The 22,579-nt window shown below is 50.0% G+C and overlaps 1 protein-coding gene across 6 annotated transcripts in view; it reads left to right on the forward strand.

The window, feature by feature from the left end:
* The window catches only part of Hip1 (huntingtin interacting protein 1), a 126,996-nt gene that overhangs the window by 88,056 nt on the left and 16,361 nt on the right, over positions 1 to 22,579 (forward strand). For all 6 annotated transcript variants that reach the window (XM_075976845.1, XM_075976856.1, XM_075976884.1 and 3 more), the window contains exons 8-22: positions 2,437 to 2,577; positions 7,575 to 7,632; positions 10,451 to 10,526; positions 10,608 to 10,748; positions 11,699 to 11,796; positions 14,297 to 14,369; positions 14,993 to 15,176; positions 16,286 to 16,374; positions 17,308 to 17,424; positions 18,366 to 18,467; positions 18,689 to 18,832; positions 19,622 to 19,757; positions 20,924 to 21,010; positions 21,333 to 21,440; positions 21,521 to 21,657. In XM_075976845.1, the coding sequence (XP_075832960.1) occupies positions 2,437 to 2,577; positions 7,575 to 7,632; positions 10,451 to 10,526; positions 10,608 to 10,748; positions 11,699 to 11,796; positions 14,297 to 14,369; positions 14,993 to 15,176; positions 16,286 to 16,374; positions 17,308 to 17,424; positions 18,366 to 18,467; positions 18,689 to 18,832; positions 19,622 to 19,757; positions 20,924 to 21,010; positions 21,333 to 21,440; positions 21,521 to 21,657 (1,691 nt within the window). The remainder of the gene's footprint in view (positions 1 to 2,436; positions 2,578 to 7,574; positions 7,633 to 10,450; positions 10,527 to 10,607; positions 10,749 to 11,698; positions 11,797 to 14,296; positions 14,370 to 14,992; positions 15,177 to 16,285; positions 16,375 to 17,307; positions 17,425 to 18,365; positions 18,468 to 18,688; positions 18,833 to 19,621; positions 19,758 to 20,923; positions 21,011 to 21,332; positions 21,441 to 21,520; positions 21,658 to 22,579) is intronic.

Raw genomic sequence — 22,579 nt, forward strand, 5'->3', positions numbered from 1 at the left:
TCCTTGCTAGCATGCACACAGATTCTTTTTTAAATCATGTATGCATATGTGTCTGTGTTGGAGCATGTATATATGAGTGCAGTTGCTTGCAGGGGCCCAAGAGGGCATCAGATAACCTGGAGCTAGAGTTGCAGACAGTTGTAAGCCACCCTGCCTTATATGGGTGCTGGGAACTGAACTTGGGTCCTCTGAAAGAGCAGTATGCACTCTAAACTACTGAGCCATTTCTCCAGCCCTGATAACCCTGTTTTAAAACAAAAAACAAACAAACAAACAAACAGGCATGGTTGGTGGATCTCCATGAGTTTGATCTACAGCCTGATCTACAAGTGGGGACAGTCAGAGCTGTTACACAGAGAAACTGTGTCTCAAAAAAAAAACAACAATAAAATAGAGTGGAAACACAGCTAAGGATACCTAAGGTTGACCTCTGACCTTCATACGTGCACAGGCACACGCACACGCGCACACACACACACACACTTACCCACAAAGCCAAAGCTGAAAAGCATAGTGCAAATACTCTTGACTCCTCATTTTTCTCATCAGGCCATGTGCGTGGGTTCGCACAACCATATTGCTTCACAGAAGAGTGTCGAGAGGCCCAGTCAGGCTGAGAGACTTGCCCACAGTCACACTGCTGTAGCTGCTACTGGGGGTCAAGTGTCATTCCCCGAAGGAGATGGAGGCGGCTGTGATTTCTTGTCAGACAGCCTGTGGAAGTCAGTTGGCCCTGGCTGCTGCCTTGCAATGACAGTTGCTTTTAATTTATGTAAGAAAAACTACCTTTTAAGTAGGGTGGTTCAATTTGGGTGGATCTTTTTCTGTCTCTATTTCTCTGTGTGTGTGTGTGGGGGGGGAGGTCTCTGCAGACCTACCCATGGGCAGGTCCACACATGTGGGGACATTAGAGAACTCTTGTGTTGCATGTTACATATCCAGGGACAGTGGGCCGCCAGTACAAGGAAGACAGTCAACCCTGGCCAGGGAGTGAGATGATGGCCTATAGCCAGGCATCCAATAGCTGGGTATAGAATGACAAAATGTAGGTAGATACCTGGAATAAGAAATTTAGGGAAAAGCTGTAGCACAATTGGAAGAGTGCTTGCCGGACATGCATGAAGTCCTGGGTTCAAATCCCCGGCACTGTATAAACCATGCATGGTAGTACACACTTCTCCCAGCACTCAGGAGAAGGAGGCAGGAAGAACGGAAATACACGATCACCATTGGCTGTTTATTGAGTTCAGGTCCACCCTGGGCTACATGAGACCTTAATCCAGAAAGGAAGAAAATGTGCTGAGTGTTTCTGCTCAGACTTGGAGCAGATCTCAGGGGTCACCAGTAAATCTTCTTTCCCATGCTTCTCATGGGGTTCAGTACAAAGTAGAGCGTCTCTCTCGCTCAGTCATGATACACCAAGCTTTCTGGCCATCAAGAGCAAAGGTGCCTGTTCTACCCATCGATGACCATATGGGTTTGGCTTTGTGATCACCTTCAAGTGACTTAGGATGCATGTCCTTACCTGTCTGGTGGGGATACCCTTTCCTGTCTCGGGGTATCATAGGGTTAACATGAGTTAATGCACCTGTCAATCACAGGCCACACACCTGTCCCCCAGGCCATGGGAGGCTGAGATGAGCGGATAGAGCTGTTAAGTCCTGCCTGTGCTACATAGCAAGGTCCTAGCTTGATGTGAAATTACAGAAATTGCTAGGGTACAGCTCAGGATCGTAGTATTTGCCTAGACTCCTCCAATGAGGAATTGGGGGCTCAAGGGCAGAGCCCTGGGCTAAAATCCTCCAGTGAGGGGCTGTGGACATATCTAACAGGAGAGAACTTCCTTAGAATATGTCAGCAAGGAACTGGTGCTGTGGGTCAGTGGTAGAGCACCTGCCTAGAGTCCTTCAGTGAGGGGCTGGGGTGTGGCTCAACAGTGGAATGTAGTTGGACTTTTCTCTCCTGCCAGCCAGTTCTCAAATAACCACACAAAGATTTATTAATTATAAACGCTCAGCCGATAGCTCAGGCTTGTTAGTAAACTAGCTCTTACATTTTAAATTCACCCTTATTTCTTGTCTATGTTCTGCCATGTGGCGGAACCTTTTTTCAACTCCGCAAGTTCATCTTGCTTCTCTCTGTGACTCCTCAGACTCCTCCCCTCTTCTTCCCGGTGTTCTCTTTTTGTTTGCTAGTCCCACCTAACCTCTACCTGTCCAGCTGTTGGCCAGTCAACTTCTTTATTAAACCAATCACAGCGACATATATTCAAACACAGTGTAAAGGAATATTCCACAGTAGAATACAAAATCCTGGGTTCCGTTCTTAGTAAGACAGAAACACAGAATAAGTCTTGGTATATGTCAGATGGCTGGATCTGCTCTACTGCAGATATTTCTTCCTCACTTCAGCTTCTCTCCCCATCTTCGTCCACAGTGTTCAACTCCTTGGACATGTCCCGCTCGGTGTCCGTGACCACAGCTGGGCAGTGCCGCCTCGCACCGCTGATCCAGGTCATCCTGGACTGCAGCCACCTCTATGACTACACTGTCAAGCTGCTCTTCAAGCTCCACTCCTGTGAGTAGGACCACCTCGACCATCTCGTGTGAGCTTCAGGCTGGGAGCAGGGTCACAGCCCTGGCCAATTCCCCGAGTGATGCAGGCTACTCTGTCAGTACCGTTTGCTCTGGTCTGAGGGGCCTGGGGCTCCTGGTCATCCGTGAATGGAAGGGAGTAACCCAAGCTTTAGACTGCCCCAGTCTAGCTCCTGTCCTTCCAGTCCTGTGTCTTAAGAGGGTTCTCTCTGTCCACATCCAGTCCTGTGTCACCGTTCACCAAAAGTATCTTGTGTTCTTAGGTCTACATAGAGGACAACTGACCTGACCCATACCTGCATGAGCTAATAGAGTGACCTCCAAACATCTAGAAACACAATCCCTGTAACAGATGGAACAGAAAACAGCTACAGGGCTAGTGTAGCTCAGTTATAGAACACTTGCCAGGAACTCCATAGCTGAGGTTATATTTGTAGCATTTGGCTAGAATCCCCATTGAGGAGCTAGGGGTGTGGCCCAGTAGTAGAGCACCTGCCTAGAATCCCCTAGTGAGGAGCTAGGGGTGTGGCTCAGAGGTAGAGCATCTGCCTAGAATCCCCCAGTGAGGGGCTAGGGTGTGGCTCAGTGGCAGAGCACCTGCCTAGAATCCCCCAGTGAGGGGCTGGGGTGTGGCTTAGTGGTAGAGCTCCTGCCTAGAGTCCCCCAGTGAGGGACTGAGGGCTTGGCTTAATTGTTGAGATCTTAACTAGCAGGCATAATGTCCTGCGTTCCATCCCCTCAGTGCAGAAAATTTAAATAGAGCTGGATCTGGTGGCACATGCCCGCAGGCCCCACGGTTTGGAGGCAACAGCAGAAGGATCTCTGCCAGTGTGAGACCAGCTTGAGCTACATACTAAGTTCCAGGCAAGCCTTGCTTACATAGTGAGACACTTTCTTAAATAAAGCAATAAACAAATCACAGCTGATCCAAGGGCTATAATTTTCTCAGCAGCAGATCCCTGCTGCACCATTAGTCAAAAGCATTACTTGAGGGCTGCTGATTCGCAGAAGTTCTTATCCTTGATGCCCTGGTTAAAAATGTGGAGTGCTTGGCCGGACTGGTGGGGGGCTGGGGGCAGGCTGGCAGAGGTGGTGGGGGAGGTTGAGGAGGCCTAGCAAGATGGTCAGGGGAAAGGTACTTGCTCTCAAGTCTGGGGACCTGAGTTCTAGTTCCAGAACCCACATGGTGGAAGGAAAGAACCTACTGCACAAGTGGACCTTTGACCTTCACACGTGCACATGAGTACTCATGCACGCATGCACAATCAATCAATCAATCAATCAATTTTATGTATTTTTATTTAAAGCAGGCTACTTCTGGACCAGCTTGGATGGGTCTCTGGTATAGTTTAGAATCTCTGTCTTTAAATGCAGATTCCCAAGATAAAGCTAGTATAAATCCTCACTGGAGAAGTTTAGGCAAGTCCTCTACCACTGAGCCATTTTCCCAGCCCCTCATTGTCATATGCCAAGGTGATCACGCTGAAGAATGCCCATAACTTGGCAGGAAACCTAAAAATTTGGAGTTATGAATGGATACTGTTCAGGTTTCATAGCCCAGAAAGAACCAGGGTCTGTTTTAGATGCACAGAACAGTGGCTGAGTGTGGGGTGCATGCCTAGAATCCCAGACTTTGGAGGTTCTAGAAGAAGATGAGAAATTTATTGTGAACTGGGCTATGTGGTGAATCCAAGGTCCACCCATTTGACGTAATAAATCCCTATCTCAAGGGGGGGAAAGTAAAATTAAAGTGTGCACGCGTACACACCCATATGAAATAAGGGACACTTTATAACTGTTGACTTACAAGTAATAACCTTTTCTTTATTCCATTTATTTATATGTTTGTGTGTTTCATGTGTGTGCTCATACACACTTATGAAGTCACAGGACAATGTGCAGGAATCGGTTCTCTCCTTCTGTCAATGGCCCTAGGGGCAAAACTAAGCTCCTCAGGATTGGCAGCAAGTGCTTCTACCTGGACCTGCCTCACAAAGCCAAGTCTGGTTATCTGAAACTAGGCAAGATTTGGAGTTATGAATGGATACTGTTCAGGTTTCATAGCCCTGATCCCTCTGATTCAGCTGGGGCCGTTTCCCTCGATAGCGACTGCAGTTTGCTGTTCCAGGGTTGGAAAGGCTTGGTGCCATAGGGCGTGCCTACAGGAAGCAGAGAGGGTGGACCAAATCCCTAGAGAAGGAGAGTCTGTTGCTTAGAAACATCATCAATTACAGGCAGGGAGTGTAGCTCTGTTGGCAGAGCAGGCTTGCCTAGCATGTGTGAAATCCTGCACTCCCTCCCCAGTGCCACATACATGGGCATATGGTCCACACCTGCCTGCTTCATCTTGGGGAGGTAGAGGCAGGAGAATCAGGTTTCTGGACTACATGAAACTTTGTCAAAAAATAAATAGATAGAGCTGGGGGCTGGAGAGATGGCTCAGCAGTTAAGAGCACTGTCTGCTCTTCCAGGCGTGGGTTTGATTTTCAACACCCACATGGTGGCTCACACTGTCTATAACTCCAGTTCCAGGAGATCCAGCATCTTCCCTGGACTCCTGAAGGCACTGCACTCACATGGTACACAGATATACATGCAGGTCCAACACTCATATGCACAAAAATAAATATTTTTCGCAAATACTTAAATAAAAATAAACTCCAAATACAAGTAAACAAATACAAATACAAGTAAATTTATATTTTTCTTTTTTCTTTTTTTTTTTAATTTGTTTTTGGTTTTTCCTTCAGGGTTTCTCTTTAACTTTGGAACCTGCCCTGAAACCAGGCTATCCTCGAACTCACAGAGATCCACCTGTCTCTGCCCCCTGAATGCTGGGATTAAAGGCGTGTGTCACCGCTGCCCATCTTATTTATGTATTTCTTTTGTTTTATTTATTTGAAAGAATTTCATGTTGGCCATGAACTCAAAATGTGGTCCAGGATAACCTTGAGTTTCTAACCCTCCTACCTTGCCCCTCTCCTAGACAGTGGGATTTCAGGCATGTGCTTCCAAGCCCAACCCTCATTGTTAATGGATTAGCAAGAAGTTTCTTAGTGAAGTGTGTTGATACCCTTTGTGTGCGCTGTAAAGAAACTCAGGGTCTTGTGTGTACTAGGCAAGCACGTTACTACTGAGCCACACCTCAGTTCCTCACTGGGGGATTCTAGGCAGGGGCTCTACCACTGAGCCACACCTCAGCTCCTCACTGGGGGATTCTAGGCAGGTGCTCTGCCACTGAGCCACACCCCAGCCCCTCACTGGGGGATTCTAGGCAGGGGCTCTACCACTGAGCCACACCCCAGCCCCTCACTGGGGGATTCTAGGCAGGGGCTCTACCACTGAGCCACACCCCAGCCCTTTATAACTTTCAGCTAAAGCCAGCCCTTCACTCAGATCCCTATTTCCTCTTCTAAGCTCCCACCCAGGATCCCGTAACACTTAGTCATTGCTTCTTCTCAGGCTCCCAGTAGCTGTGACAGCTTGTGAGACTTCCTTTTTGATGACCTTAACAGCTTTGAGTTCTGGTCAATTTTTTTTTTAAGTGGAATCTTCCTCAATTTGACTTTTTTCTTTGTGTTTTTTTCTCCTAGTAGAACTGAGATCAGGGTTTTGGAATAGAAATTAAATGCTATTTCTATCCTCTGCCTAATTTTATCTTTTTTGGTTTGTGTTTTGAAACAAGGTCTCTATATGTGGTCCTGGCTGACCTTCAGCTCTTCATCTGCCTGGCTCCACTTTCATCGCTTTCAGTAATCATAATTTATACACAAACGTTGTGTTTATATCACTCGTTCAAAAACAGTTAAAAACAGGACTTGTTGGCACACATCTGTAATCAGAGGCAGGAGGATTGTTACAAGTTCATGGCCAGCCCGGGCTACATAGTACGTACCAGAACAGTCAGGGCTACAGTGTGAGACGTTGTCTCAAATAAAGAAAAAAAGAGCACAGCACTGTGACATGGTTTGTTGTTCCTGGTACAAGAGAGTCTGAGGCTGGAAGATGGCTTGAGTCCAGGAGTTCAAGGCCAGCCTGGGTAACATAGCTAGACTCTGCGGCAGAACGAGAAAGGGGGAGGGGAAATAAGAAGGAAAGGGGGCTGAGTGAGTGGGGGGACTTCAAATAAAAGCTGCTGCCATGAGCCAGGTGGTGGTGGCACACCCCTTTAATTCCAGTACTCAGGAGGAAGAAGCAGGAGGATCTCTGTGAGTTCGAGGCCAGCATGGTCTACAGAGCTAGTTCCAGGATAGGCTCCAAAGCTACACAAAGACTCTGTCTTGAAAAACAAAACAAAAACAAAAACAAAAAAAGCTGCTGCTGTGGATCTTCCACATGACACAAGGGAAAAAGAACCAACTCCCCAGGGCTGTTCTCTGACCTGCACACGCCTTGTGGCACAAGGGCATTCACATGCGAAGACAAAGTGCAGTTTAAAAAGTGATACCAGCTATAATCAAGCCAGGTGTGCCTGTGATCCCAGCGCGAAGCAGTCTGCTCATGAGTTCAAGGCCAGCCTGGGCCATATAGCAAGACCTCCTCCTCTTAAAATAAATTGAAAAACCGAGTTTTAACTCATGGTTGAAATATGCAGCTTCCTATGGTCTGGGATATGAAGGGACCTCAGAGAAGCAACTCCCTAGGGAGCTGGCCCTGAGTGGCCTGCGCTGGTGCAGGGTCACAGCGTTCACCACGCCCTAATGGACGAGTCCCTCACCTGAGAGCGAAGCCCGCTCTCACTTGCCCTCAACAGTCCTGCGGTTTGAGGAAGCCACAGCTTCTCCAGGGCTGCAGCCTCCATTCCACCCGAACCAGAGGCTCGCAGCCTGCTGCTCCTGTGGGGTTCTCTCAGTTACCAAACCTCGGGGCATCTTAGCCGGGAGTGCCAGCGTGGCTAGGCTGGCCTCTCCCTCAGTCTCGATGTGGCCTGCCTGTCCCCTGGTGTCCCTGTACTCACGTGCTCCTGGCGATTTCCTCCAGGTCTTCCAGCTGACACCCTGCAGGGTCACCGAGACCGCTTCATGGAGCAGTTCACAAAGTAAGTGGCTCTCAAAGAGAATGAAGTCCGATCAGAACCTACGATAGGGGGCGAGAGTAAAGTGTCTGCTGCAGAAGCGCCATGACCTGAGTTCGGATCCCCAGCGCTCGGGTATAAAGACCGGGCAGGGCAGAGAGCATCGTGTGTGTGTGTGTGCGCGTGCGTGCGTGCGCCCGTGTGTGTGTGTGTGTGTGTGTGTGTGTGTGCGCGTGCACATACACTCGTGTCTCAGTTTTGTGTCTGTTGTGATACAATTGCCCTGATATAGACCAACCTAAGGGTAAAAGGGTTTATTTGTTGTGGAGTTCCAGGTTTGTCTCTTGTTTCAGGGAAGTCAAGGCATCTAGCCACGTCACATCCAAGAGAATCCATAGAATCACATCCATAGAATGTATGCACGCATGCTTGTTGCTCGGCTAGCTTTCTTTATTTTTATACAACCCAAGGCGCAAAGCCACGGTGGGCTGGGTCATCCCACATCAATTAACAATCCCCCACAGGCCAACGTGATCTAGACAGTCCCTTGTTGAGACTTTTTCCAGATGGTTCTAGATTACGTCAGGTTGACAATACAAGCTAGCTATCATAGTCGTAGGATTAGCAATAGAAACTAACCATCAGGCTGGTTGGGTTGACAAAATACTAGCTAACCATCATGGTCGTCGGGTTGGCAATCCAAGCTAACCATCATGGTTGGGCCTTTGTATTTCTTGTTTTGTGAATTGTTCACTTGTGAGGCAGCCATCTTGACATAGTTTGTTTTCCCTGTTAACGTCTTCATTCTTGACCATGGCTTCCAAATCCCTAGCTGGTACTTTACTTATAGGTTCCCTCAGGAGCAGTCAAAGGACAAGCACAGGGTTGACCTACCCCCCCCCCCCGCCCACTCCCGGTTTCCTCGCTCCACTAGGGAAGCCTGGTACACATCCTATGATGAATGACTTACTAAATCCTAGGAGGCAGGCCCTGGGGCTGGTTTCCTGGAATGTGAAATTCCAGTAGCTTGCAAAAGCACTTGCGTCTATTACTGTTGGCGCCCATCCAGAGAGACGGGGACGTGTGGTCAGCTCATTTTATTTCCTTCCATTTTTTCCCTAGCTTGTGAAAACATCTCCTGCGGTAGCTGCTTCATTTTTCTCTCCCGCACAGAGGCGGATGTTCTTGGAGGCTGTAGCGAAGCCGTAGCAGTATCACAAGGACACTTTAATCTCGGAGTCTGATAGACTATGTTGAGACCCTGGGGAGGGGTTGGTTGATGGGGCTGAGTAAGCCGACGTTTTGTGCTGCAACCAAAGGTTGCTGGAACCTCAGCTCCTCCTTTATGTCGGTTAGAGGCCTGACCAGGAGGGGAATGCTTTCTGAGGCTTGATGTTTGGTTCAAATGCACAGTGCTTGTGTAATGTGCATGAAGACATGGGTTCCTAGCCCCAAGCACTGCAGCATAGACTGGAAAAATGGAGTGGAGTGGGCTGGGATAAAGTTGAATAGAGAAGAAGGGAAGGGAATAGATTAGAGTAGAATCATGGGATGTTTCTTTTCCAGTTGCTGTAACAAAATGCATGACAAAAAGCAGCTTGAAGGAATTTGGGGGTACAGTCCAGCACGGTGTGAAAGTAATGGTGGAGAAAATCCCTTCCCTTTCATGTTCCTCCACGCTAACTCATCCTCGGGAAAAATCTGCCAACAGCAGCGTGGAGTCCGCAGCCGCGAGGAAATGAGTTTGGGGTGTTGAAGGGAGAGAGGGCCTGCTTTTCATCCCGGCTGCCAGGCTAGCTTGCACCCGAAATAATCACACAGAAATTGTATTAATTAAACCACTGCCTGGCCCATTAGCTCTAACCTCTTATTGGCTAACTCTCACATCTTGATTAATCCACTTCTATTAAATCTGTGTATCACCGCGTGACTGTGGCTTACCGGCAAGATTCTAACCTACGTCTGCCTCAGGCAGGAGATTCATGGCATCTGCCACACTGCCCTTCTTCCCAGCATTCTGTTCGGTCTACTCCACCTATCTAAGTTCTGCCCTATCAAAAGGCCAAGGCAGTTTCTTTATTAAACCAATTAAAGCAACACATAGACCGAAGGATCTCCTACACGATTGGGGATCTGGGGGTTTCCTAGTTTTGTCGTTGTTGCGACAACAGCAGCTTAAAGAAAGAACAGTGCTGTGGCCCACAGTCTGATGGTGCCGTCCATCGTGACGGGACGGCATGATGGCAGGAGCCTGGGAAGCTGCCGCTTGCTTCAGTTTCTCTCCCCACGCGCACGCACGTTTATTTACTCTGTAGGCCTGTGCCACAGTACACATGTGTAGATCAGAGCACAGCTCGAGGGAATCAGTTCTGTGCTCTACCCTGTGGGCCCCAGACACTGAACTCCATTGGGTTTGGCAGCCAATGACTTGGCGCACTGAGCTTTCTGGAAGGGCCCATGTTCTCCTGATTCAGCCCAGAGGGTTGGTGTGTGTGTGTGTGTGTGTGTGTGTGTGTGTGTGTGTGTGTGAAGGGGGGTGTGTGCACCGTGTGTGTGTGTAAACCAGGGGTAGCTTTACGCAGTTAGTTTCCTCTATCCACCTTTATGTGGATTCCAGGAATCAAACTCAAGCTTGCTTCTTCAGTTGGCAAAGTGCCTCCACCCACTGAGCCGTCCCTGGGTCCTGTAGTATCATAATTGAATCCTGGCCTCATAGAGGGCAGCACAGCAGCGGCTTGTGCCTGTAAGGTGGGCAGAGGGTGGGAATGCTGGGGCGGTGTCCCGCGTCTTCCTGGGACTGGCGGCCACATCCAGCAGCCCTGAGATGCCCATGTACTCCCAGGTTGAAGGATCTGTTCCAGCGTTCCAGCAATCTGCAGTATTTCAAGCGGCTCATTCAGATCCCCCAGTTGCCTGAGGTGAGTGCTCGAACGGGAGGCTCCGCGTGCCTCTGGGGCTGGCAGGTGAGCATCCTTCGAAGGTGTGTCTTCCGCCTCCAGAATCCACCCAACTTCCTCCGCGCCTCAGCCCTGTCAGAGCACATCAGCCCTGTGGTGGTGATCCCAGCCGAGGTGTCGTCTCCAGACAGCGAACCGGTCCTGGAGAAGGATGACCTCATGGACATGGATGCCTCCCAGCAGGTATAGGGTCCTTAGGAGAGGAACTAGGTCCTTCCCGTTACCCCCAGATCAGACAATTGAAGAGGCTCTTAGCTTGGGTCTATCTACTGAAGACGAGGTCTGTTTGACTTTAATATTTGGATGTGACATCTCACTATGTTGCCCATGCTGGTCTCAAATGCCTGGGCTCTTGAAATCCTTCTGCTTCTAACATAGGTGTATCTATGCATGTATGCCGGAGTGCCTAGGTGTGTCCCCCCCCCCCCCCCCCCCGTCTCATCAGAAAGTGGGATATTAGCCTGAGCTCTCTGCGCTCAGGTTCCAGGAGTGATCTTAGATAGGTCTCAGCCAAATCAAGAAAATAGAGATTCTTGAAGCCATGCGTAGTGTACATGTCTCTAATCACACACTTGGGAGGTAGAAGCAGGAACGGAGGGACTCAAGGTCAACTTCAGCCTTATAGCACATTGTGAGACCCTGTCCCCAAAATACAAAGGGGCTGGAGGTTTGGCTCAGCCATAAGAGTGCTTGTTGCTTTCAAAGAGGACCAGAGTTTGATTCCCAGCACCCACAAGGTAGCTCACATCCCTCTGTAACTCTGGTCCTAAAGGAGCCCACACCCTCTTCTGACCTCTGTGAGCACCAGGGCGCACACAATGCATAGACATGCATGCAGGCTAAAAAGTTTTGTTTAAATACAAAGAAAGTCAGACAAGAAGGAAGGAAGGAGCCAGACATGGTAGCATACTCTTTAATTCCAGTCCTCAGGGGGCAGAAGCAGGGGGATATTTCCAAGAGTTTCAGACCAGGGTGGTCTGTGCAGTGAGTTCCAGGACAGCCAGGGCGACACAGTGTGCCCCTGTTGAAAAATAAAATAGTAAGTTTCATGCTAATCTACCCGCCACACGCACACCCAGACAATTTCCCAGGTCTCTGACTTTGCTCTTCCCCCACCCTCCCAATCACTGCAGAGTTTGTTCGACAACAAGTTCGATGACATCTTTGGCAGCTCGTTGAGCAGCGACCCCTTCAATTTCAACAATCAAAATGGCGTGAACAAGGATGAGAAGTGAGTTTATGCGGGGGCGGAGGCACACGGTCTAGAAATGGAGCTAAGCCGTGGTCTGCCTTGCGGCAGCTACTCCAAAAAGACGGAATTCTGTGTGTGCGTATGTGCGGACATACGTGTGTTTCTGCCAGAAGTCAACCTCTAATGCTGTTCCATAGTTGTTCTCCACCTCCTTTGTTTGCTGGGTGTCTGATTGTATGTGTGTGTGTGTTTATATGAGTGTGATTATGTATATGTGTTAGACATGTGTGTGTTTATATGTGTGTGGCGTGGTAGATATATATACACGTGTGTGCTAGTGCACTTGCCTATGCATGCCTGTGTGCTGGCTAGAGGTCAATGTTGGGTACCTTCCCTATTGGTCACCATCATTGTGTGTGTGTGTCTGTCTGTCTGTCTGTCTGTGTATCCATGGAGGCCTGAGATAGGCATTTGATCTCCCGGAGCTATACTTATAGGCAGGTCTGAACTTGGGTCCTCTGCAAGAACAAGTGCTTTTAACTACTGAGCACAGCACTTTTTTAAGAAAAAAAAATTGTTGTTGTATTTGTTTTATGTGGTTATATATGTGTTGTGGGTCAATGGGGATGTGTCAAGATGTACTTGTGGAAGTCCGAGAGCATTATGGAGTCATTTCTGTCCTCCAACAAACTCAGGCTGTTGGGCTTGGGAGCACTTGTCTTCACTTAAAGAGCCTCCTCAGCCACACTCAGAATCCTTACTTCCTGGGTTTTCAGGACCCTCACAGAGCATGCCGAAGGCCTGGGATCAGTCTTTCTATGAAAGGGGCCGGGGGGGGGGGGTGGGGGTGGGACTAGAGAGATGGCTCAGTGGTTAAGAGCATTGCCTGCTCTTCCAAAGGTCCTGAGTTCAATTCCTGGCAACCACATGGTGGCTCACAACCATCTGTAATGCGGTCTGGTGCCCTCTTCTGGCCTGCAGGCATACAAGCAGACAGAATATTGTATACATAATAAATAAGTAAATAAAAAAAATGAAAGGGGCTGGGGCTGGAGAAATGGTCAGTGGTCAAGAGCCCTTGCTACATAGTTCATTTCCCAGTACCCGGGTTAAGTGTCACATTAACTATCGGTAATTCCCGGAGAGCCAGCACCCTCTTTCGGCGTCCAAGAGCACCCATACACATGTGTATAAACCAACAGGCAGAGACACACATACAAGCTTAAGAATTTTTTTTTTTTTTTGGTTTTTTGAGACAGGGTTTCTCTATGGTTTTGGAGCCTGTCGTGGAACTAGCTCTTGTAGACCAGGCTGGTCTCGAACTCACAGAGATCCGCCTGCCTCTGCCTCCCGAGTGCTGGGATTAAAGGCGTGCGCCATCACTGCCCGGCAAGATTAAGAAATTGTTTTAGTCTTTGCACCCCTGTATCCCAGATCAGGAGCTGAATCTGAGGTATCAGGGTAAGAGACCTCACATTTAGGGTCCGATCACCCTGGGTATCCAAGGGTTATTGGTTTCAAAATCACCCCCACAGACAGGCACAGACACAAAGTTCAGCCACTGTGCAAGACGTCATTGTGAGACTGGATGCTATTTGCATAGAACCCACATTCCTCCCTTTCTGTTCCCTTTAAATCATCTCTACATGATTCATAGCTCCTGATATAAACACTGATACAATGTTTGTTTCTGTGAGCTTTTCTTTTTATATACCTTTAAGTTTTGGGTGTTTGTTTGTTTTCAAGACAGGGTTTCTCTGTGTTACAGCCCTGGCTGTCCTGGAACTTGCTCAGTAGCCCAGGCTGGCCTTGAATTCACAGAGATCCTCCTGCCTCTGCTTCCTGAGTGCTGGGATTAAAGGCATGCGGCTGCCACCACCTGGCTACGCAGTTAAGTTTTGGCCTGGGAGGGAATGGCTTTGCCTGTGCACTGTGGCGTTAGTGTATAAATCAGAGGACAGCTTGCGGGAATCAGTTCCCCCTTTCCACCATCTGGGTCCCAGGGACCTAACGAAGATTGCCAGGCTTGGCAGCAAGCATCTTTTCCCTCTGAGCCGTCTCTCCAGCCTGTTTGTCTATATTGTTTAGGGAATAATGAGAAGAACAAAAGTCTATATATAGTCAATATAGATGCCATTTTTTTCCTCCCCAAATATTTTCCATCCCTACTCTCTTGAATGCATGGATATAGAACCGCAGGTGAGAAAAGTTGACTGTAAGATTCATACTGGAAAGAGTTAATATTCTCCGCGGGGCTAGAGATGTGGCTTCACTTGCAGGGTGCCTGCGTAGCCTGCAGAGACACATACACACACACCCCCAGTACAGTCACACATGTCTGTAATTCTAGCACGCTGGGGGAAAGTAGGAGAAAAGGAAGAGCGAATCGTCCTTCAGTAGCTGTCTGGTAACAACAAACCAAAAAGCTGTCTGTCTGTTTGTTTTAAGAGAATGACTCCAAATTAGCACCAGCTTTTCCCTCCTTTTCCAGTCTGTCAACTTACATGGAGGTGACACCAGGCCTGCTCTTTTCTTCCAGGGACCACTTGATTGAACGCCTGTACAGAGAGATCAGTGTGCTGACAGGACAGCTGGACAGCATGAAGGCTGAGGTACATGCCGGGCTCCGTCTGCACTGGGCTGCACCAGCACGGGCACTTGCCGTCTCGTGTCTCGTGATAGCGCTCGGATCCCGTCCTAAGACGGGCTAGTTAATAGACGTGATTCAGGATAAGTGCTGGGCTTGGTGTGTGATGGAGCTCCTGCCTAGAATTCCTCAGTAAGGGGAAGGGGGTAATAGCCCTCGAAGTGTGGCTCAGTTGTAAAGAACTGGGGCTAAAATGCCCCGGGAAGGGACAGGAAGCATGGCTCATTGGTGGGGGCTGGCCTAGACTCCCTTAGTCAAAGACTAGGAACGTGGAGAGGGTGGGTGGCTGGGCAGTATTGCCTAGCTAGAATCCCCCAGTGAGGGGCTGCAGTGTGGTTCAGCAGTACTTGCCTAACAAGAATAAGACCCTAGGCTCCCTGTCCAGAGCACCAAAGCAAAAGCAAAAATATAAAATAAAATAAAATGTTCTTTGGTGGTTGGATCTGTGGGTCAGGAATTTGAAGATATAGAATCAAGCGTAATCCATCAATGCCAGCCAGGAGATAAGTCATTCCTGCCCTGCGTGGTGCCCCCCTTGGGTCAGCCTTAGGATAGCAGGCTCCTCCTCACCACGGGTGCCCCTCACAGAGCCAGCGGGCCATGCTGCAGCTGAAGGGCCGCGTGAGCGAGCTGGAGGCAGAGCTGGCAGAGCAGCAGCACCTGGGGCGGCAGGCTACAGATGACTGCGAGTTCCTGCGCACCGAGCTGGACGAGCTGAAGAGGCAGCGTGAGGACACGGAGAAAGCCCAGCGCAGCCTGACTGAGATAGAAAGTGAGGGGCTGGGGCTGAGGGTGTGCGCCGGGAGCAAGAGGGGGTGGGGCTGCTCCCCGGAAGTAAAGCCGGAGGTGCCGGCTCTTGTCCTCAAATGCAGAGACAGGTTTGGCACAGCCGAGTCCTTAGCAACCAAGGGCACACAGACGATGGGAGTTCCTATCCTGTCTCTGCCTCCCAAGTGCTGGAATTAAAGGCTTGAGCTAACAACACCCAGCAAGGAAAGCATTTTTTAATTGGGGTGCCTTGCTTTACAGTTCAGAGATTCAGCCCGTTATCATCATGGTGGGATGTAGCATCATGCAGGCAGACACGGTGCTGGAGCTGAGAATTAATACATCTTGCTTGCAAATGGAAGTTGTTTCTCTCACTCAGTAACTTGAGCACAGAAGACCTCAGCCCACCCCCTCAGTGACACACCTCCTCCAACAAGGCCACACCTCCTAATAGTACCATTCTCTTTGGGCGCCATTTTCTTTTAAATTACCACTCTGTGTTTTTGTAAGCTTCGGTCTGCAGAAGAATTTGAATCAGGGGAGTGTATATTTAAAGAAGACATCCTTTATTTATGTCCAGTGTAGTACAGGTGTGTTTACCTGTGATTCCTGAACTTTAGAGGCTAAGGCAGGAGGATGACCATAATGCTAGCTTGGGCTGTGTAGCAAGACCTTGTCTCCGCCCCCCCCCCCAAAAAAAAAGAAAAAAGAAAGAAATGAAATTAATTAATTAGGTAACTTCCAGCTGAGTGTGGTGGTGGACACCTGTAGTCCCAGCGTTCAGGAGGCTCAGGTTCAAAGTCATGTTGGCTATGTAGCCAGTTTGAGGCCAGTCTGGGCTATGTGAGACCATGTCTTTAAAAAAAGAAAAAAAGAAAATAAAATAAAACAGCACTCAGGAGGCAGAGGCAGGTGGATCTCTGTAAGTACAAGGCCAGCTTGGTCTTCAGAGTGAGTGCCAGGATAGTCTGAGCGGTCTCACAGAGAAACCCTGTCTCAAAAAGTAAATAAATAAATGAGGATAAAAACATCTTTAAGGGCCCCGGCTTATTGGAGGGAGGATGGGGGATCCCAGCCAGGGCAGTGGCCTCACCTTGGTCTTTCCCAATGCAGGAAAAGCCCAGGCCAATGAACAGCGGTATAGCAAGCTAAAGGAGAAGTATAGCGAGCTGGTTCAGAATCATGCTGACCTGCTGCGGAAGGTAGGAACTCTGACTCCTCTGTTCCTCCTATATACCCCACATTACAGGAGAAAAGGTGCAAACCTTGGGTTTCTCCACGATGCCCTTCTGTTTGTTTATTCTTCCTCTGCGTGTGTCTGCGCATGTGTATGTAGTTGCTCGAGGAGGCCAGAAGAGGGCATTAGATCCTCTGAAGCTGAAATGACAGGAATTGTGAGCCAGCCAGCATGGGTGCTGGGAACCAAACCTGGGTCCTTTGGAAGAGCCGCGTGTGCTCTTAACCGCTTAGCGCTCTCATTTCTTAACCCCAGCTTGGTAAGTCTTCCTAAGTTCTGTCCTGTTGCCAGGCACAGTTAGAATTACCCCTCATTTGAGATGGGTGTAGTAGAACATACCTGTAATTCTATCAGAAAGCAGAGGCAAGATCATCCAAAAAAAAATAGCCGTGTGTGGTGACACATGACTTTAAACCCAGCACTCCAGGGCAGCCAGGACTAAATAGCAGTCACAAAAAATAACTAAGTAGGTGTAATGTCTCTTGCAATCCCCAAACTTAAAAAGCAGAGGCAAGAGGATTGCTGTGAATCTGAGGCTGGCCTGGGCTGCATAGTGAATTCCAGGGGCTAGCCTGGGCTGCATAGTGAATTCCAGGGGCTAGCCTGGGTTGCATAGTGAGTTCCAGGGACTAGCCTGGGCTGCATAGTGAATTCCAGGCCAACCCGGAAAAACACTACACCAGACAATCCCACCTTACCCCATCTGTATATTTTTACAAATACCTAAAAGCCTAGCATCTGCAGGTCATGACTCCATTCTGGCTTTCCTCTGGGTAGAAAAGAACTTCTGTGTCTGCCTCCTTGATCCTCACAGTTTGATAGAAATCACTGGTACTAGAAGGAAGGTTGGAGTTGGGCCCGAGAGATGTCTGCTCAAGACACTCTTTTCCCCTTTCAGAATGCAGAGGTTACCAAACAGGTGTCTGTGGCAAGGCAAGCCCAAGTGGATTTGGAAAGAGAAAAGAAAGAACTAGAAGATTCCTTTGCCCGTGTAAGTGAGCAGGCCCAGCGGAAGGTGAGCAGGAGAGGCACTTGGGATGTAGGAGGGAGGTGTCTACTGGAAGTGGGTTTTTAATAGTGTTCTGGTTGCATATGTGTGTGTATGTGTAGTGTGTGTGTGTGCACGTGTACTTGTACACATAACAGCGTGCACGTTGACGTCTTAGGGCAACTTGTGAGTTTAAGTTCTCTCCTTGCGCCGTGTGGGTCTGGGGGTCTCAACTAAGATCATCTGGATCAGCAGCAAATGAGTCATCCCCTCGACCCCTGCGAGCCACTCAGTCATCCCCTCGACCCCTGTGAGCCACTCAGTCATCCCCTCGACCCCTGTGAGCCACTCAGTCATCCCCTCGACCCCTACGAGCCACTCAGTCATCCCCTCGACTCCTGTGAGCCACTCAGTCATCCCCTCGACCCCTGCGAGACACTCAGTCATCCCCTCGACCTCTGCAAACGGCCCTTGAGGCAGACATTGGTCAGAGGAAGTTATCATGTTCCAGGAGTGGCTTCCAGAGGACCTTTGGACCACTCTGAGGAGCAGATGCTGGGGACTGGGCGTGTCACTCAGTTGGTAGAGCTTATCAAGCATGCTCACCTAGGAGGCCCTTGGTCCATCTCCAGCACCACCAGGCATGGTGGTGCATGCCTAGAATCCCATCACTTGGAAGGTGGAGGCAATAGGGCAGGGTCATCCTCAGATGTGTAGCAAGTTCAAGGCCCGCCTTGAAATCCTGTCTCAAGAAAGGAAAAGGGAGTGTGTGTGTGTGTGTATAATCTTAGTCATGAGTTCTTACTATTGGGTCTGGGTGGTCACCTTCTAGGCTGCATGACACACATGTTTCTGACTTAGACCCAGCGGAGTGCATGGTCTCAGTCAATAGCTTGGGAAGTGTATACCTATGTGTATTCCTTCTCATGACTCCCAACTACTGTGTTCCTGTTTTACCTCCGTTTCAGACTCAGGAGCAACAGGATGTTCTGGAAAACCTGAAGCATGAACTAGCCACCAGCAGACAAGAGCTCCAGGTCCTCCACAGCAGCCTGGAAACCTCTGCCCAGGTGAGCCACTCCCCGTCCCCTTCCCTCTGGTGCCTCAGTCCCTCCCGTGTGCCCTCTGGCCACCGTTGTAATCCACACTTCCTCTTGAAGGCAGTGATGGGCATGTGGACAAGCTATTGCCGCCTGCCGTGTGGAGCCAGGTGGTGGGGTCTGGAGTCCCAGTGAAGGGGACCATTTAATGTCCTCAGTTTCTCCCTGTTTCCACATGGTGACCTCCACAGTCAGAAGCAAAGTGGCTGACACAGATCGCCGAACTGGAGAAGGAACAGGGCAGCTTGACAACGGCCGCAGCTCAGAGAGAGGAAGAGTTCTCAGCCCTCCGAGACCAGCTGGAAAGCACCCAGATCAAACTGGCCGGTGCCCAGGCAAGTGACAGACATCCACTGGGACCCTGTGGATGCCAGAGACAGATGGGCGGTGATGGATTCAAGGCCATCGGGCCTGGTGGCCAAGGCTTTCTGTGGACACAGTTCCTAAAGCCAAATGCCTCTTTTTGTATAAGAAGAAAACCGTGTGGGCCAGGGATATACCTGAGTGGGCAGAGCGCTTGTCTCCCATGCACTGGGTCCTGAGTTTGGTCTGCAGACCACGTCAACAGAGTATGCAGGCTCAGACCTGTAATCCCAGCACTCAGGAGGTAGAGACAGGATGATCGGAAGTTCCAGCTATCCGCAGCTCCCTAATTCTGAGTTTGAGGCCAGCTTGAGATCCATGAGTCCCTGCCTTAATATAATACGGGCTGGAGAGATGTCTCAGAGGTTCGATGCTTGTACTCTTCCAGAGAACCCATGTTGGGTTTTAGTTATCTTGAGAAATCCTCTAGGACACAGCCAGAGGTGTGCTTTATTAATCCGGGTTTATCTTAATCGAGATGACAATGATGTTAGCAGTCCTCAGCCACCCTGGGAGTGGGTCACCAGGTGGGTCACTGGTCCTTGCGCACACCTGTGGACCAAGGTCAGATAATGTTTTCCCCGCCTGGAGCTGACCAGCTTGGATCTCACTAACGCCACCATGAGAGGCCAGGCATCCCAGTGTGGTCCCAGGTGGATGCTGCCCGGGGTTCATTGTGGTGTGCCCGGGGTTCATTGTGGTGTGCCCGGGGTTCATTGTGCTGTGCCCGGCCAACTCCCACCTTCCTGGCCTTTTTCTAGGAATCCGTGTGCCAGCAGATGAAGGACCAGAGGAAAAAACTCTTGGCAGGGACCAGGAAGGCTGCAGAGCGTGAGATACAGGAGGCGCTGAGCCAGCTTGAGGAGCCCGCCCTCATCAGCTGTGCAGGGTCCACAGGTAGTTTTCTGATGCCCACCTGCTGGGCCCAGCTGCCTGGGGTTTGATCTCACAGGAAGCCCACCCAGCTCAGGGTCCTCAGCTCAGGGTCCTCAGCCTAGCTGCGCGCAGAGCCCCTGGGGTGTGCCCACCCTCTTCACCCTAGGTCAGTTAAATCGGAAACTCTGTGGCATACTGCCTGAGCGCTTATGACTTCGTCAGCCTGGCAGCTGAGGCACCCACTGCCTCAGCCATTGGCCCAGTTGTGCTGTGTCGCGCTGACCCTAGCATGACAGAAGTGACTTAAGGGAGGAAAGATTCGTTTGGGCCACTGTTTCAGAAGGTTCTGGTCCACAGTGAAGAGGCAGGCGTGGAAGAGCAGCTGTCTTCATGGCTGTGAGAGCATGTGATGTGATCGCGGTCAGGGTGCACTGAGCCAAGAACAAGCCAGGACATAGGCAGGAAGAACCGACTCACGAGATCTGCCCCCTGTGACCTACTCTGCCCCAATAGGCTCCACCTCCTACCTTTCCATAGCCTGCCAAAGTAGCGCCAAAATGGGAAACCAAGCATTGGGACATGAACTTACACTTGGGAGGCAGAGGCAGAGGCAGGAGGATCTTTGTGAGTTCCAGGGCAGACAGCAGACAGAGCTATGTAGTGAGACCCTGTCTCAAAATAAAATAATAATAATAATATAAATATTATGAGCTTTTAAGAGACCCTTGAGCTTCACACCTTATAGCGTGCAGTGCCCCTGTAGTGAGCAGTACCATAATAGTAAAATGAGAGGCAGTTCTGGAGGCTGGGGTGTGGCTCAGTTGGTAGAGTGCTTGCCTGGCATGCACGAAGCCCTAGGTTCTAGTTCTAGTACCAGTAGATACTGGGTCTGAAGGTTCGTGCCTGGTTTCCTGACACTTTGGGGAAGGGGGCAAGATCAGAACTTGGCTGCTTAGTGAGTTCAAGGCCAGCCTGGATTACAGGAGACCCTGCCTCAAAAGAAAGAAGGAAGCAAAAAGAATGTGTCCAGCACATTAGAATGAGCGCAGCCAGCAGCCCTCCCTCCCTCCTCCCATCTAAGGGAAAGCCCATAGGGCAGGGACTCCCAGCGGGTCATCCCGCACACCTAGCTGCTTCTGTAGAGCTAATGTGAGAACTCCTTTCTGACATGGCCTGTCTCCCCTCAGATCACCTTCTCTCCAAAGTCAAGGCTGTGTCTAGCTGCCTCGAGCAACTGGAGAAGAACCATAGCCAGTATCTGGCCTGCCCAGAAGGTACGTGGAACACAGGACATGGGCTCTGTTGCGAGGGGCAACCAGAGGGGAGCTGGAGAGATGGCCAGGGGTTAAGAGTGCTCGTCCTTGCCGAGGACCCAGGTTCGGATTCTCCCCACCCACCTCACCTCAGGCTGCTCACAGCTGCCTGAAACCCCAGTTCCTGGGGATTTGACGCCCTCTGCTGGCCTCTGGGGGTATCTGCATTCAGGAATACATATCCCTGCACAGACACATGTATTAAGTAAAAATAAATCTAAACGGAATAGAAAGACAGCAGCGCCACCACTGGGCCTGAGACTTTACTTCCTTCTCCCTGCAGACATCAGTGAGCTTCTGCACTCGATGACCCTGCTTGCCCACTTGACTAGCGACACCATCATTCAGGGAAGCGCCACCAGCCTCCGGGCCCCGTCTGAGCCAGCCGACTGTGAGTATCAGGGTGGAGGGGAGGCCCCTGAGAACAAGGAAAACAAGAGGTGTTTGAACACCTGTGTCTCCTGTCTCCAGCTCTGACAGAGGCCTGTAGGCAATATGGCAGGGAAACCCTGGCCTTTCTGTCCTCCCTGGAGGAAGAAGAAGCCATGAAGAAGGCCGACAGCACAGCCATGAGGAATTTCCTCAGCAAGATCAAGGCCATTGGCGAGGTACCATTAATGACGTGATTTGGTTTTTGTTGTTGTTTGGTTGTCTGAGACAAGGTCTCTTGTAGCCCAGGCTGGCCTTGAACTCTCTATGTAGCCAAGGATGACCCTGAATGCCTCTCTTCTTGCCTCCACCTCGAGGGATTACAGGCCTAGACCACTTTACCTCGTTTATGTGTTTTAATTCACTGGCCTGCTGGCGGCACCATGGTGCATCACTGCCAGAGAAGAGGATAAATTGTTACCCATCTCTAAGTATTGTTGTTGGCTTGGCAAGTGACACCTAACATGGGCACAGACCCAAAAGTATCGTGAGAATTCACACCCCGAGGAGATGTAAACAATGCCTGCTCCCTCCCACTGAGGTCCCAGTGACAAACCAAAATCCTATTCCTCTGAAGTTCATCCTGGGTACCAGTGAGTTTGGCCTTCCTTACAGAACAGGGTGAGGGATGACTGACAGGGATGTGGGGGTCCCCAAAGCAGCTTCTCAGCAAAGTCTTTACCCCCAACACGGGTGACGGCTTCTCTATGGTCACATAGGTGGATCCCCATGTCTCCTGCCCTTCCCTGAAACCCTGAGGACCCTGTGCCATTAAAGCAGAATTGCGTACAGGTGACTGGGAGCAATGGCTGGACCCTTAGGTATAGGCCTCTGCACCCCCTCCTATGAGCTAATATCGGAAGTCAACAAGCCCAGCTGTGACGGGCTCTCAAAAGTCGGCACAGCCCATCTTGGGAAGGTGGTGGCAGTGTTGCTCAGAGGGTGGCATCTTGCCACAGGGCACGCATTCATTCCATGAAGCTAGAGTGTATGTGTTGGGTATCCACAAAATGACTTTCAGAGAGGCTGGAGAGGTGGCTCACTGGGCAAAGTACTCGCCTAAAATGCATGAGATCATGAGTTCAGTCTGCAGAACTTGTA

The sequence above is a fragment of the Microtus pennsylvanicus genome, chromosome 1 (genome assembly GCF_037038515.1).
Source record: "Microtus pennsylvanicus isolate mMicPen1 chromosome 1, mMicPen1.hap1, whole genome shotgun sequence".
In the NCBI taxonomy this organism is placed as follows: Eukaryota; Metazoa; Chordata; class Mammalia; order Rodentia; family Cricetidae; genus Microtus; species Microtus pennsylvanicus.